The 14,994-nt window shown below is 44.2% G+C and overlaps 1 protein-coding gene across 12 annotated transcripts in view; it reads right to left on the bottom strand.

Annotated features, from left to right (window-relative positions):
* LOC126335111 (poly [ADP-ribose] polymerase tankyrase-2-like) overlaps positions 1-14,994 on the bottom strand; it is a 93,889-nt gene that overhangs the window by 37,957 nt on the left and 40,938 nt on the right. For all 12 annotated transcript variants that reach the window (XM_049998062.1, XM_049998061.1, XM_049998059.1 and 9 more), the window contains exon 3: positions 6,968-7,239. In XM_049998062.1, coding sequence (XP_049854019.1) covers positions 6,968-7,239 — 272 coding nt within the window. The remainder of the gene's footprint in view (positions 1-6,967; positions 7,240-14,994) is intronic.

Here is a 14,994-nt window from a genome sequence, read left to right as displayed (position 1 = left end):
AGTCATTATAAAATCGCCTTTTTTTAATGATCTTTTAAAGAACACTGAACTGAATAAATTGCAGTAGTTTGCACCCAGACACATTTTTGCCTTTATTATAAGGCATCTTCCATGGGTATTGTGAACTGTTACATGATTTTTTCAATTTAAATCACAGGTTATAAATAAAACAGAAAGAAACTTCCACATGGGAAAAATATATTAAAAACAAAGATTCCAAGACTTACCAAGCGGGAAAGTGCCGGCAGACAGGCACATGAACAAAACACACAAACACACACACAGAATTACGAGCTTTCGCAACTGGCAGTTGCTTCGTCAGGAAGGAAGGAAGGAGAGGGAAAAATGAAAGGATGTGGGTTTTAAGGGAGAGGGTAAGGAGTCATTCCAATCCCGGGAGCGGAAAGACTTCCCTTAGGGGAAAAAAAGGACAGGTGTACACTGGCACACACACACACACACACACATATCCATCCGCACATACACAGACACGTCTGTGTATGTGCGGATGGATATATGTGTGTGTGTGTGTGTGTGTGTGTGTGTGTGTGTGTGTGTGTGTGTGTGTGTGCCAGTGTACACCTGTCCTTTTTTTCCCCTAAGGGAAGTCTTTCCGCTCCCGGGATTGGAATGACTCCTTACCCTCTCCCTTAAAACCCACATCCTTTCATTTTTCCCTCTCCTTCCTTCCTTCCTGACGAAGCAACTGCCAGTTGCGAAAGCTCGTAATTCTGTGTGTGTGTTTGTGTGTTTTGTTCATGTGCCTGTCTGCCGGCGCTTTCCCGCTTGGTAAGTCTTGGAATCTTTGTTTTTAATATAAATCACAGGTTATATATTTAAAACAGTTCATGGAAGTTTTTACAATAAAATGGATAGGTACTTACACATTACCATGTGAGTCACTATTTTTAAACCAAGTGGTATTCTCTCATGTGAAAAACTTGTTTAAACCTTGCAGTTTCTCTTGTTGTCAATCTGCTTCCGAAATATAGTCGATGTGCTTCCAAAACATAGAACTGTAACTGTCTTTTATTGTGTTGAGTGTGTCATAAGTCTAGTTTTGCTTTCAATTGTTTTTTGTCTGTATCTGTGTTGATGTATATTTGTGCATCTATTCTTTTTCTTCTTCTTCTTCCTCTTCACCATCATCATTTTTCTGCAAATTATATACTTAGGAGAGGAATTGGATTTCTAATCCTCTATTGGAATGTGTGTCTATTACATCATCAGTCAGTGTAAAGAGTGAGTGGTTAGTTATATTCATTTGGTCATTTAGTAGTAGATTCTTTTGTGTCTTTGTTTTTGTAGATATCATATTTTTCTTGTAACTGAACAATAACAACAACAACAACAATAACAATGCAAAGAATACATAAAAACAAGAAATAAGATTCAAGATGGCACACAGAGAATACAAACACAACCTCACACAACATTTTCAAAAGACAAGTCATGAACATAGTATTCAGTCAGACAGTTCAGTCAAAAAGTACATTCCAAAACTGATAAAAGACACAAACATCTACTAAAAAGCAGGAAAACACCAACTAGGTTGGTTCGTTTTCGGGAAGGAGACCAGACAGCGAGGTCATCGGTCTCACCGGGTTAGGGAAGGACGGGGAAGGAAGTCAGCCGTGCCCTTTGAAAGGAACCATCCCGGCATTTGCCTGGAGCAATTTAGGGAAATCACGGAAAACCTAAATCAGGATGGCCGGACGCGGGATTGAACCACAACACATGACGGAAGGTATGCAGTGGAAATGAACGAACATTTAAGCTCACAATACAAGTAACATATTAGAGCATGCAAATAAGGAACAAGCCATTTAACTTTGGCAGAACATTTAAAAGGAAATGAATCACAAGCCTATTACAAGAGATAAAGACTTGAAAGAAAAATAAATAAATAAATAAATAATGAAAGACACCTCCTCACTTTACAAGAAGATTCCACATATACAAAACAAAAGACAAACAAAAGCTTGTACTAAATGGCCAAGTAAATATAACTAACCATTCACTGTTTATGCTGACTGATCATACAATAGACAGATATTCCAACAGATCACACGTCCCATTCCTCCCATAAGTGTATGGCTGCGTGGAGTGGCCGTGCGATTTGAGATGTCATGTCACAGACAGTGAGGCCCATCCTGCTGGAGGTTCGAGTCCTCCCTCGGGCATGTGTGTGTGTGTGTGTGTGTTGTTCTTGGCATAGGTTAGTTTAAATTGTGTGGAAGTCTAGGGACCGATGACCTAAGCAGTTTGGTCCCTTAGGAATTAACACACAACACACATTTGAACTTAAGTGTGTGACTGGAGGAAAAGAAGAAGAACACGCACATGAGCAAGAGCTGCCCCCCCCCCCCCCCCCCCCCCCCTCGACACACACTTACAGCAACACACATACAGTCAACCAAACACCAATTCAAAACTATGAAAACTGGCAATGCTTATGTCATGTTAGACACAGTAAGTTGAACCATTCCAGTTTTCAACATGAATGTCGCTGTTTAGCACATGCGCAGATGCTGAATAAATACAGACTTCAAATTACGCACTGGGGACAAATAGCTAGTCGGAAGGTGGTGTTTAGTGAAAGAGACAAACTTGGCAAGGTTTTTGTTGAAGCCAATGGCTTATGTTCATTTCCGTTGAAATATGTGTGTGTTGTTTCTGTTTGACTTTAACCCTACTGATGTTGAAGAATGTTCTTGTCTTCTCCTTTTCTGTTGTGGAAATCATCAGGGAAATTGCTGGTACCCAGTTGGAAGCAGTGTGTGACTTGTTACTTGTGTAAATATTACACTCCAGAGGTCGCGTCTCTCAATCGTTTGAAGGTAGTTGGATTCTTACAGGGCTTTGAGTATTGACATTGAAGTGGTGAGCAGTTTAACATGTCTTGCACGTCAAAGCACCACTGGTAACCCTTATTTTGGTCAATTTTATGGCTGTAGAAGTGTAAATAATTCATTCAAACTTACTTAAAAATATTTCTGATTAATCAGCAGAGCAGCATGTCACATAGTTTTTCAAGCACGGCATGTCCCTAAGTATGTGCTACAATGACTTTGGGTGACTCCACAGAAGCTCTGAGGCACAGACAAAAGGAGAGAATCAAAACTTTTGTGTAAATCAACAATGATAGACATCTCAGGAACAAATATAAATAGGAACTGTTTTCCGTCCCAAAACCAATAACTTTTCTCAAATAAAAAATCTTCTTTTGATACATATAAAAAGCTCGATACATCAAAAATATTATGAAAAGGATAGACTGCTACTCACCATTGATTCACAGACAGGCACAATGAAAAGACTGCTCTGCATTTAAGTTTTCAGCCAAAAGGTCTTATTCTGAATCAAAACAGATATACACAATCACAGCTCACATGCACATGATCACTGTCTCCGGCCACTGTGATCAATCAGTATACTGCACCCCTACTTGTTTCCACAAGTTTCTGCATGCTCTCACAAGCACAGCCCTACCCTGTTGTCCCACCTGCTCCCACCCAATGCTGCCTCCTAACTGCCACCATCCATGCCAGACTGCCACCCTCATCAGGCACCGTTGCAGTCCACAGTCCAGCCACAGCAGCCTGGAGACAGTAATCATGCATGTGCGAGTTGTGCTTGTGTGAATGTGTATATTTTTCCTAGTTCAGAAGCCCTTTTGGCTTAAATGTACAGCAGTCTTTTCATTGTACTGTTTGAGACTCAGTGTCTCCTCTACATAGTGAGTAGCAATCTATGCTGGACTTTCACTGTTACATCATATACACTGATACACACAAAAAACAGATTCTGAAAAATTGACACATTGAAAAGTGTTTTATTAGAAAGTCTATGCTGAAAACTGATATTACGAATAAAAACTATTGAAAATTTGTATGCTGAGTAGTCGATTCTGAATATAAGATATTGATTTGAAAAACTTTTCCACAACTGCATTCAGTAACTATTTATTCGTGATGATGGGGGGACGGGGACGGGTGAGGTGACTTCTTGTTGTATGTTCTATTCTATTATGACTGTAACAAGCGTTTTCCTTTTTTTAATATCAAAAGATGACAGTCTTAATTATTGACACTAGTCATCAGGAATAAATAGTACTGAATGTAGTGTTGGCTATTAAAAGGTTCTTCAAAGCAAATACAGATCACTCCTTCCCATCCCTAATTATGAGAAATTTCAATATAAGACACCTGATCAGCTAGAACATTATGACCACCAACCTACTATTATATCAACCCATCTGTGTGATAGCAGCATCACCCGACAAGGAATGACTACTAGTCAGACATAAGACTGGTGCCTGTAGTATCAGTGAGTGCACTTGCAAAATGGAGAAGGCAGGAAATCTAGCTAAGTTTGACCGAGAGCAGATTGTGATATCTTGGTGACTTGGCATGAGCATTTCAGAGACTGCATGACTTACCAGGTTTTTGAGGAGTGCTGTTATGAGTGTCTTCAACAGGCAGCAAAACCAAGGTGAAACCGTGTCCAGATATTGTGGGATCGGTCAGCCACCCTCGTTATTGATGTTGGGTGTCGTAGGCTGGGCAGACTAGTAAAACAGGACAGATGGTAAACTGTAGCGGAACTAGCATCACACTTAAATGCTGAACACACAGTGCATCGAACACTCCTAAAATGGGGCTCCGTAGCCGACAACCCGTGCACGTGTTAATATTAACACCACGACATCGGCAACTATGACTGAAATGAGCATCTGACCATCGGCACTGGACATTGGAGCTTTGACAGATCATTGCATGGTCTGATGAATCCTGATACCATGTTCGTCAAGCCGACAGGAAGGTGCGAATCCACTGTCTTTCAGAGGAACAGCCCCTTGACACCTGTACTGCGGGGGATCGTTTTTCCTGATTGCAGTGTGTAATATTATTGGATTTCAGCTACTTTGCATGTGAGATATTTGCCATTAAAGAAAAGGACGGCCAACAAGCTGTAGTTTGTAAAGATGCTAAGCATCACAGTGCGAGAGTAAAGAGATGCAATTTTTTTTTTAATGTGCGCCTATACCAAAATGTGTGTCCAGCATTTAAATACTCTAAATAAACACTATGACCTGCTGGGCGCAGATATTTAAAATCATTGCCGCAGCACTGGATAGCAAGAAGCTGTGAAACAGAAGAAAGAACAATCTATCTTTTGTAAAGAAATATTCTAGAGACTTCATTATCTCTTTTACTTTTCGTCACCGACATGTTAAGACGTACTACATAACATTGCTGCAAGTTGTGTTTTTATTTTGTGTAAAAACTATGTGAAATGACGAACAAACATTTCAGTAACTCGGGTGTGGATACAATGTATTTGCGCACATGCAAGCACATTTAATTTTAAGAAGGAACGGACTGACAAAGCAGTGATTATTGGTCTGTGCTATTTTTACAAAAGAAATATCAGATGTAAGTCATGCATTTATTGTGTATTTGTCAATGTGTAGAAGTTTAAGGCCAATTTCTTCAAAATATATTCATGTCTTATGATGCAGTAATTTTCTTCTTATTCTTTTCTTTCACTAACCAAAAATGATGTTCAAATTGTATATGAGCTTTGTTACAGGTTCGCTCTTTATTGCGGTGTCTCGATTGTATTTGGGAGACCACTAATGTGTTCAACTTCCGATTTGTTAATCTTTCTCTTACAAAATTCCACTAATTTGCTTTCATTTCTATTTTTATATTAAATAGGTCCCTTAGGTATTTTCATCGAAGATTCAGATTGCATGAAGGCAATTCGGGTCAAAAGGTGAATTATTCACATAATCAATTCGTACGTCTCCTGAACACAATCGAGAACCGACGCATAGGCAATCAATTAGTAATCTCTCCCTCTTTTAAAGTCGTACTAAACAATGGCCACATAGGATAGTACACAATCTAGCATTAGGTTGCGTTTTGTCAGTAAATATTACCAGCCAGCAGTTACAGCATCACTATTATTAATAGGCAAGTTCCTAATGCCAGAAGTGTCATTTTTCAGCATGATAATGTGCCACATCACAAGGCCAGGAGTGTAATGTAGAGGTTTGAGGAACACAGTGGCAAGCTCCCATTGATGTGCTGGTGCTCCCAACTTAATAGATCTGAACCCAATCAAACATATCTGAGAAGTGACCTCAATGCTTCCATGCCATGGCCAGTTGCTGTTGTCATCCATGCCAAAGGTGGAAATACCAGCTATTATGTAGAGGGTCATAATGTTCTGGCTGATCAATGTACATTAAAAATTTCCATTACAAAAACTGATATATCGATTAATGCTAAGTCGCAGATAGGCACAACAAAAAGACTGTCACAAATACGTTTTCATCTGACAAGGCCTTTGTCGAAAATAGACGACTGACTGACTAAAACACACCCACACACACGCACACAAACTCATGCAAACACAACCCACACACACATGACTGCACTCTATGGCAGCTGAAGCCAGCTGAGTGTGGCTTCATCTACCAGAGACTGCAGTCATCAGTCATGTGTGTGTGAGTTGTGTTTACATGTGGGGGGGGGGGGGGGGGGGGAGAGGAGAGAGAGAGAGAGGGAGAGAGAGAGAGAGAGAGAGAGAGAGAGAGAGAGAGAGAGAGGTGTGTGTGTGTGTGTGTGTGTGTGTGTGTGTGTGTGTGTGTGTGTGTTGCTATTTTCAACAAAGGCCCTGTTGGCTGAGAGCTTATTTGTGATTGTCTTTTTGTTGTGCGTATCTGCGACTCAGTATCTCTGCTACATGGTGAGTAGCAACTTTCCTTTTCATAATATTTTACAGTCCATCCTGGATTTTCCATTGTTTGATACATCAATTAATTCGTATAAATGTTCTGATATATCATACCGGTCATTAAATGTATCAAAAATATTGATGTTTTATCTGATGGAGCATCAGTATTGATATCACTCAGACGCTATATTGCTGGTGTAGATAATTTTGCCATTTCTACCTGCTGAGTCCACCTCCAGTGCCACCTGCCCTGTGTAGAGGAAGCGCAGGACGTGTGTGAGGACACTCGGCTCTGTGCTCTCGACGTGCTGCTTGGCAGCGAGTGTAGGGCAGCGTGCCACCAGCAATGCCCTGTGGGCTGCCATCCGGGCGCCCTGCTTGCCCACCCTCAGCGTCACATCTGCTGCCTCTCCAGATTCCAGCAGCACTGCCATATCCTCTTCCAGGTGACCTCTGCTTGGCAGCGTATCTGGCGACGGCAACTGTTCCTTGCTGCAGCAACCAAACAGTGCTAATGTAACAACTACAGATATGGTTGCCAGATAAGTCGAGTTAAAATAAAGAACACTACAACAAACTTGACAGAAAAAATTACATATTTGTTTTACTTCTTTTTTTTACTGTTGAAACATTCTCTGTATGTGGTGTCCCACTACTTGCAGATATTGTATTGTACCACCCTTAGGTGCAAAGAAACACCTTTAATGCTTGACTGGTAAAAGTCATAATCTCAACACGAAAATTTTCTGTCATAATTATGAGGGTAAGTCAATTATTATCCACAAAGTACTTATAAAATTTTATTGTAGTCAAATAGGAAACTTACAAGAATATCATTTTTCGACATAGTCTCATTGCATTTCAACACACTCGGTCTGTCGTCCTACAAGCTTCCTGATGCCCTCATAAAGGAATGCACCATTTCTTTCACTGCTTCATCCGAGGCAAATCGACGGCCTCTTAATGCCTGTTTGAGTGGACCAAACAAGTGATAGTCAGAAGGGGCAACATCAGGACTATATGCAGGATGACCCAGTACTTCAAATTTGAGCTTCTGGAGCGTTTCAGCAATGTGGGCAGCAGTATGCGGACGGGCAGTGTCACGCAACAACACATCACCTTTTGACAGCAATCCTTGGCATTTGCTTCGAATTTCAGGCTTTAGCCTCACAGTAAGCATCTCACTGTAACCTACACTGTTTATTGTTGTGATCCTTTCCCCATAATGTTCCAGTACTGGACATTGTGCAACCCAAAAAATCATAATCATCAGTTTTCCTGCGGACGGTTGTATCATGAACTATTTCTTGCACGGCAAATTTGGATGTTTCCATTCCACACTCTGCTGTTTACTCTCTGGCTCATAATGATGGAGCCATGTTTCGTCACCAGTTATGACCCTGTCTAAGAAGTTGTCCCTTTCGTTACCATAGCAAACCAAACGTTTTTTGCCGATGTCCAAGCGTGTTTGTTTATGCAACTGTGTGAATTGTTTTGAGACCCATCTTGCACAAACTTTATGATACCCAAGTCTGTTGTGGATGATTTCGTAGTCAGAACCGTGACTAATTCGCAGATGATTTGCCACTTTGTCAATCGTCTGTCTACGAGAATCATTTCACATGAACGCTCAATGGTTTCTTCATTTGTGGTGGTAAATGGTTGTCTGGCTCCTTCATTGTGCATAACACTTGTGCGACCATCTCAGAATTTTTCAATCCATGGCAAAATACTGTTCCCATACTGTACCAAAAGTTTTCGATGAATTTCGGCCACTGATACGCCTTCCGCCCACAAAAAACGAATCACTGAATGTTGCTCTTCTTTGGTGCAAATAGACAGCGGAGCAGCCATGATTAATAGCAAGGGAGCGATAACGAAACTAACCTAGCAGCATGAAAATTGCAAAGATATAACAACAAATAGACAAAGCATGTGTCATCAATGTAAAACGAATGTACTACCAAAATAAACAAATATATAACTAAATTACGGGTAATAACTGACTTACCCTCGTATCTGTGTAGACACAAGAGAGATTCTCTTACATGTAAGGTATTTCATCTCACTATATACAACATTAAAACTGGAAATGGAAGATAAAAATCAATACATAATATTTAAACAATGTTATGAAGATCTATCATGTCTTAATACAATTGTACAAGACATCCAACTACTGGATAATTGTACTGTACTGGAACAACACCACTGTTAGATGTCTGAACAATACATTTCCATGTATATCAACCTCAGTAAGAGAGATCCAAAGTGGTGACAGTAGGTTCAAACAATGTGTAAGTGTTACAGAGATGCTTCGGGAACTCAAATAGGAACCCCTGGAGGGAAGGCGACATGCTTTTCTATGAACACTGTTGAAAAAATTTAGAGAACTGGCATTTGAAGCTGACTGTCGAATGATTCTATTGCCACCAACATACTCTGCGTGTAAAGACCATGAAGATCAGATACGAGAAATTAGGGCTCATAAGGAGCTTATAGCAGTCATTTTTCCTTTGCTCTGTTTGCGAGTGGAACAGGGAAGGAAATGATTAGTAATGGTACAGGGTACCCTCCACCACGAACCATATGGAGGGTTGCGGAGTATCTATGTAGATGTAGTGAAGTGTGATGCTATTCATTCCAAGGTAGAAAGAAAAAGTATGAAAGAGTCTACTGCTATGAGGGGTGGCACAAATCATTCCAATTTTAAGGATGAATTCTTAATCAAGTGTACGCAATGTAATTTGTTAGGGTGAGCTCTGCCGCCCAGTGTCAATGGAACTGCCCACAGAGACTGAATGAATTCTGCTGAAAACTATATGTTAATACCACTGCTCTTATAATTCCACACCACCTGAGGGACTGGTTCTTCAAACCTACCACCCGGCTCACAATCCCGAGATGACTTCCTGACATTTTATGCTTGGATCTTCCTGGCACTGTAATAACTGCTGTCAGAAGCTACCAGTGACATCAAGCAATGTCATGAGTCAGCTTACGCCATCATTAGTGCAATGTAGTGACTGGAAACAAGTTTTTTTGCTCTGGCAGCTCTCCCTTCAAATGTTTTGCTACAGTGGGTCAGTTGGTTTTTAACGATTCTGATTTTTAAGTGCAGTTTGTGACAGTAGGCTCAATGAACTGAGGTGTTCAGAGTAAACTGAGACAGTAGCATATACTAGTTCGTACCTACTTAGTATGGGCATTGCTCAGGTATCACCTGTAGCATGTTTCCAGCACATAAGGTTGGTTGGGAGAAGGGACCAAACTACGAGATCATCAATGCCTTGTTCCTAATAAAACAATGCCACAAGTGTGAGAATAAAGTGGATGGAACATATAACACAAAATGGAAAAAAAGGAAAAGCCACAAGAACGAACGGAAGGCAACGAACTGAAAAGAAGACAAGAAAACAACAGAGAGACAATAGATACAGAAGAGAGTAAAACATGAAAGCAGATTACAGTGGCTGGCCAACCATGAGAATACAAAGGGAACTCTGCAACACACTAAAACCTCCACCCTAAAAGCACTAGGGTGGAGGACACAGAGGGACAAAGGACATGCGCTAAAACCTACTGTCACAGATAAAATGTAAAACTAAAGCTGCTGTGGAGGCATTGTCACCCAATACCAAAGGCAGGGTGCTGGGAAAATCAAAAGTCTGCCTCAGAGTGGCTAAAAGTGGGTAGTCCAGCAAGAGGTGGATGACTGTCATTAGGAAGCCACAGTGACACTGAGGTAGGTCGTCGCAACGGAGTAGGTATCCGTGCGTTAGCCACGTATGGCCAATGCGGAGCCGGCAGAGGACAACTGATTCCCTGCAAGAAGCCTGCATGGAAGACTTTCACACATTCATACTCTCCTTAATGACACACAGTTTGTTGTGCGTGCTGTTATGCCATTCTGTCTACAAAAGCCGGAAAACCTTGCATTGTATGACAGGCTGCAGGTCAGCTTTGGAGATGCCTATCTCCAGAAGCTGTTTCTATGCCACCTGTTTGGCCAGCCTGTCGGCAAGTTTTTGCTGGGGATTCCGACATGTCCTGGGGTCCATACAAACACCACAGAATGCCAGGACTGTTCCAGGGCATAGATGGACTCCTGAATGGACGCTACCAGAGGATGGCGAGGGTAGCACTGATTGATAGCTTGTAGGCTGCTCAATGAGTCAGTACACAGGAGAAATGACTCGCCAGGGCATGAGCGGATGTACTCAAGAGCACAAGATATGGCCGCCAGTTCTGCAGTGAAAACACTGCAGGCAACTGGCAAGGAGTGCTGCTCAATATGTCCCCCATGAACATATGCAAAGCCTACATGACCATCAGCCATTGAGCCATCGGTGTAAACCACTTCAGAGCCCCGGAACACGTCAAGAATCGAGACGAAGTGACAGCGGAGAGCAGCGGGGTTAACGGAGCCATTAGAGCCATGCAAAAGGTACAGACGAAGCTGTGACCAAAGTGTACACCACGGAAGCGTACATGAATGGACCACAAGTAGAGGTGGTAAAGGGAAGGACTCCAGTTCAGAGAGAAGGGACCGCACGCGAACCGCAATCGTTAGCCCCGATCTGGGCCACCGATGCAGGAGATGGACTGCCGCGGGTGGGAAAAGGAGACGGTAATTCGGATGCTCAGGGGAACTATGAATGTCTGCTGCATAACTGGCGAGCAGTTGCACACGTCTGATCTGTAGTGGAGAGACACCTGCGTCCACCAATATGCTGGACACCAGACTCATCCTAAAAGCTCCTTCGCTAATCGAACCCCACAGTGGTGCACAGGGTCAAGCAAATGCAATGCTGAAGGCACTGCCGAACCATAAACCACATTCCCATAGTCAATTCGGGACTGGACAAGGGCTCTGTAGAGCTGCAGCGGCATAGAGCGATCTGCACCCCAACTGGCGTCGCTCAGGCAACGGAGGGCATTGAGGTGCTGCTAGCACTTCTGCTTAAGCTGGCGAAGATGAGGGAGCTAAGACAATCGAGTGTCGAAAATCTGTCCTAGGAATTGATATGTCTCCACTACAGTGAGTGGATTGTCTTTAAGGTAAAGTGCGGGTTCCGGATGAACGGTACGACACCGACAGAAGTGCATGACACACTACTTTGCGGATGAAAACTCGAAGCCATGGGCTAGAGCCCATGACTGCGCCTTGTGGTTGGCTCCCTGGAGGCACTGCTCAGCAACAACTGTACTGGAGCAACAGTATGAAATGCAGAAGTTGTCTGCATACAGAGAAGGTGAGAGAGGGCCGAACAGCTTCTGCTAGACCGTTCATGGCCACTAAAAATAGACACACATTCAAACCACAGAGCCCTATGGGACTCCATTCTTCTGGATATGAATGGAACTATGGGAGTCACCAACTTGGACATGGAAAGTATGGAGCAACTGGAAGTTTCAGATAAAAATCGGGAGTGGTCTCCGGAGACCCCACTCATACAATGTGGCAAAGATATGATGTTGCCAAGTCGTGTTGTATGCTTTACATAAGTCAAAAAAGACAGCAATCAGGTGATGCCGTCTGGAGAAGGGTGTTCGGATGGCAGACTCCATGGACACAAGATTATCAGAGGTAGAGCGATCCTGGCAGAAGCCGCCCTGACATAGTGCCAGCAAGCCACGTGACTCCAGGACCCAACCCGACCACCGACATACCATACATTCCAGCAGCTTACAAAGAAAGTTGGTGAGGCTGATGGGCCGATAGCTATACACGTCAAGCGGGTTTTTGCCGGGTTTGAGCACCGGAATGATGGTGCTCTAACGCCATTGTGATGATAAGATGCCATTGCACCAGATCCGATTGAAAATGACGAGAAGATGTTGCTTGTAGTCAGATGAGAGATGTTTAATCATCTGGCTGTGAATGTGATGAGGCCCAGGAGCTGTGTCGGGGCAATGTGCAAGGGCACTGAGGAGCTCCCACTCTGTAAATGGGGCGTTATAGGATTCACTGCAGCATGTAGTGAATGAGAGGATGTTCCTTTCCAGCCGCCGTTTGAGTGTGCAAAAGGCTGGGAGGTAATTCTCCGACACAGAGGCTTGAGCAAAGTGCTCAGCAAAATACTCGGCAATTGCATTTGCATCAGTACATAACTTGCCATTTATGGTAACACCGAGGACAGCTGTTGGGGCCTGGTACCCGAAAAGATGTTTAATCTTTGCTCAGACTTGGGAAGGTGATGTGTGGCACCCAATGGTGGAGACATACCTCTTCCAACACTCCTTCTTCTGTTGTTTGATAAGGTAGCAAACATGGACACAGAGCTGTTTAAAGACTATGAGGTGCTCCAGGGAAGGGTGCTGCTTATGCCGCTTTACAGCTCACCGACGCTCCTTAATTGCTTCAGCGACTTCCGGCGACCACCAAAGGACTGCCTTACACCTCGGGCACCCTAAAGAGCGATGGATCGCGTTTTCTGCAGCAGAAACAATTGTCCTGCCACAGAAACAATTGTGATAGTCACTTGCTCAGCCATCACATCGATGTTACCATGTGAAGGAGACTCAAAGGTCAGTCGGTCCAGGGTCTTATACTCCAATGATTTTCCTTTATTTCTGGAGAATCCTGCAGTCAGGCAAGCTAGGTGAATGGTGCTCTCCACAGTTGACACAGATGGGAGGCAGGGCACATGGAGTATTGGGATGTGATGGGCGTCCGCAACCTCGGCATGTGACACTGGAAGTACAGCAGGAAGACATGTGGTCGGTTGGTTGGTTGGGTGTGGGATTGAAGGGACCAGACTGCTAAGGTCATCGGTCCCTTGTTCCACGATAAAATCACACGAAATAAAAACTGTCAGTTGTTAAAAACGGAGAACTGAGACAAGGGACGACACAATACAAGAAAGACAGACAAAGACCAGACAAACGGAACTAAAATCACACCGAGTGTGAAGGTGGTTGGTCGACCATGAAAATAAGGAAAAGCCAACCACCAAGTGACATTAAAACCCACAGTTTAAAACCACAGGCCAAAGGCCCAAGTCAATACAGGAAATAAAAGGACAAACACTCAAATCATACGATAAAAACCCCCTGCCCGAATAAAACTCAACACGAGGTCCGCCATAGCAACGTCATCACATAAAAGGGCAGGGAGGGTATCAGGCATCGCAAACGTCTGCCTGAGTCCTGTTAAAAGCGGGCAGTCCACCAAAATGTGGACCACCGTCAGAGCTGCCCCGCAGCGACATATCGGTGGGTCCTCCCGGCGCAACAAATGGCCGTGCGTCAGCCACGTGTGGCCAACGCGCAGCCGGCAGAGGACGACAGAGTCCTTCCGAGAGGCCCGCATGGAGGAGCGCCACACACCGGTCATCTCCTTCACCGCCCGAAGTTTGTTGGGCGTGGGCAGGGTGCGCCACTTGTCACCCCAGGCACCAAGCACTTTCTGGCGCAAAAGCGACAGGAGATCACACTCCATAAGGCCGAGTTCCAGAGCCGGTGAACTCACTGCCTGTTTAGCCAGCGTGTCAACCCGCTCATTGCCCGGGATGCCGACATGACCTGGGGTCCAAACAAAGACCACGGAGCGGCCACAACGGGCAAGAGCATGGAGCGACTCGTGCATGGCCATCACCAGACGGGAACGAGGAAAGCACTGGTCAAGAGCTCGTAAACCACTCAGGGAGTCACTACAGATGACAAAGGACTCACCTGAGCGGGAGCGGATATACTCTAGGGCGCGATAGATGGCAACCAACTCGGCAGTGTATACACTGTTCCCGGGTGCCAGCGACCGTTGCTCACAATGATCCTCTAGAGTAAGAGAGTAACCAGTGCGACCAGAGACCATCGAACCGTCGGTATAGGTGACGGCAGATCCGGGAAACTCGGCAAGGAGAGAAACAAAGCGGCGGCGGAGGGCCGGAGGAGGGACCGAGTCTTTCGGACCCTGTGCCAAATCCAGCCGAATGCATGGTCGGCGCACACACCAAGGGGGCAGACGGAGATTGGCCCGGAAAACAGGCGGGAGAGGAAAAAACTCAATCCCACACAGTAGAGCCGGGTGCGAACCGTGATCGTACACCCTGACCGGGGCCGCCTGTCTGGAAGATGGATGATCGAGTGCGGGAACAGGAGACGGTAGTTGGGATGCCCTGGCAAGCTACAAACGTGGGCAGCATAAGTGGCCAAAAGTCGGTCGCGCCAGATCCGCAATGGAGGAACACCAGCCTCCACAAGTAAGCTGTCAACAGGGCTTGTCCGAAATGCTCCTGTGGCGAG

This window comes from Schistocerca gregaria, chromosome 2 (genome assembly GCF_023897955.1).
Source record: "Schistocerca gregaria isolate iqSchGreg1 chromosome 2, iqSchGreg1.2, whole genome shotgun sequence".
NCBI lineage: Eukaryota > Metazoa > Arthropoda > Insecta > Orthoptera > Acrididae > Schistocerca > Schistocerca gregaria.
Note: the sequence above shows the minus strand (reverse complement) of the source record. Positions and strands in the feature narration are given on the sequence as shown.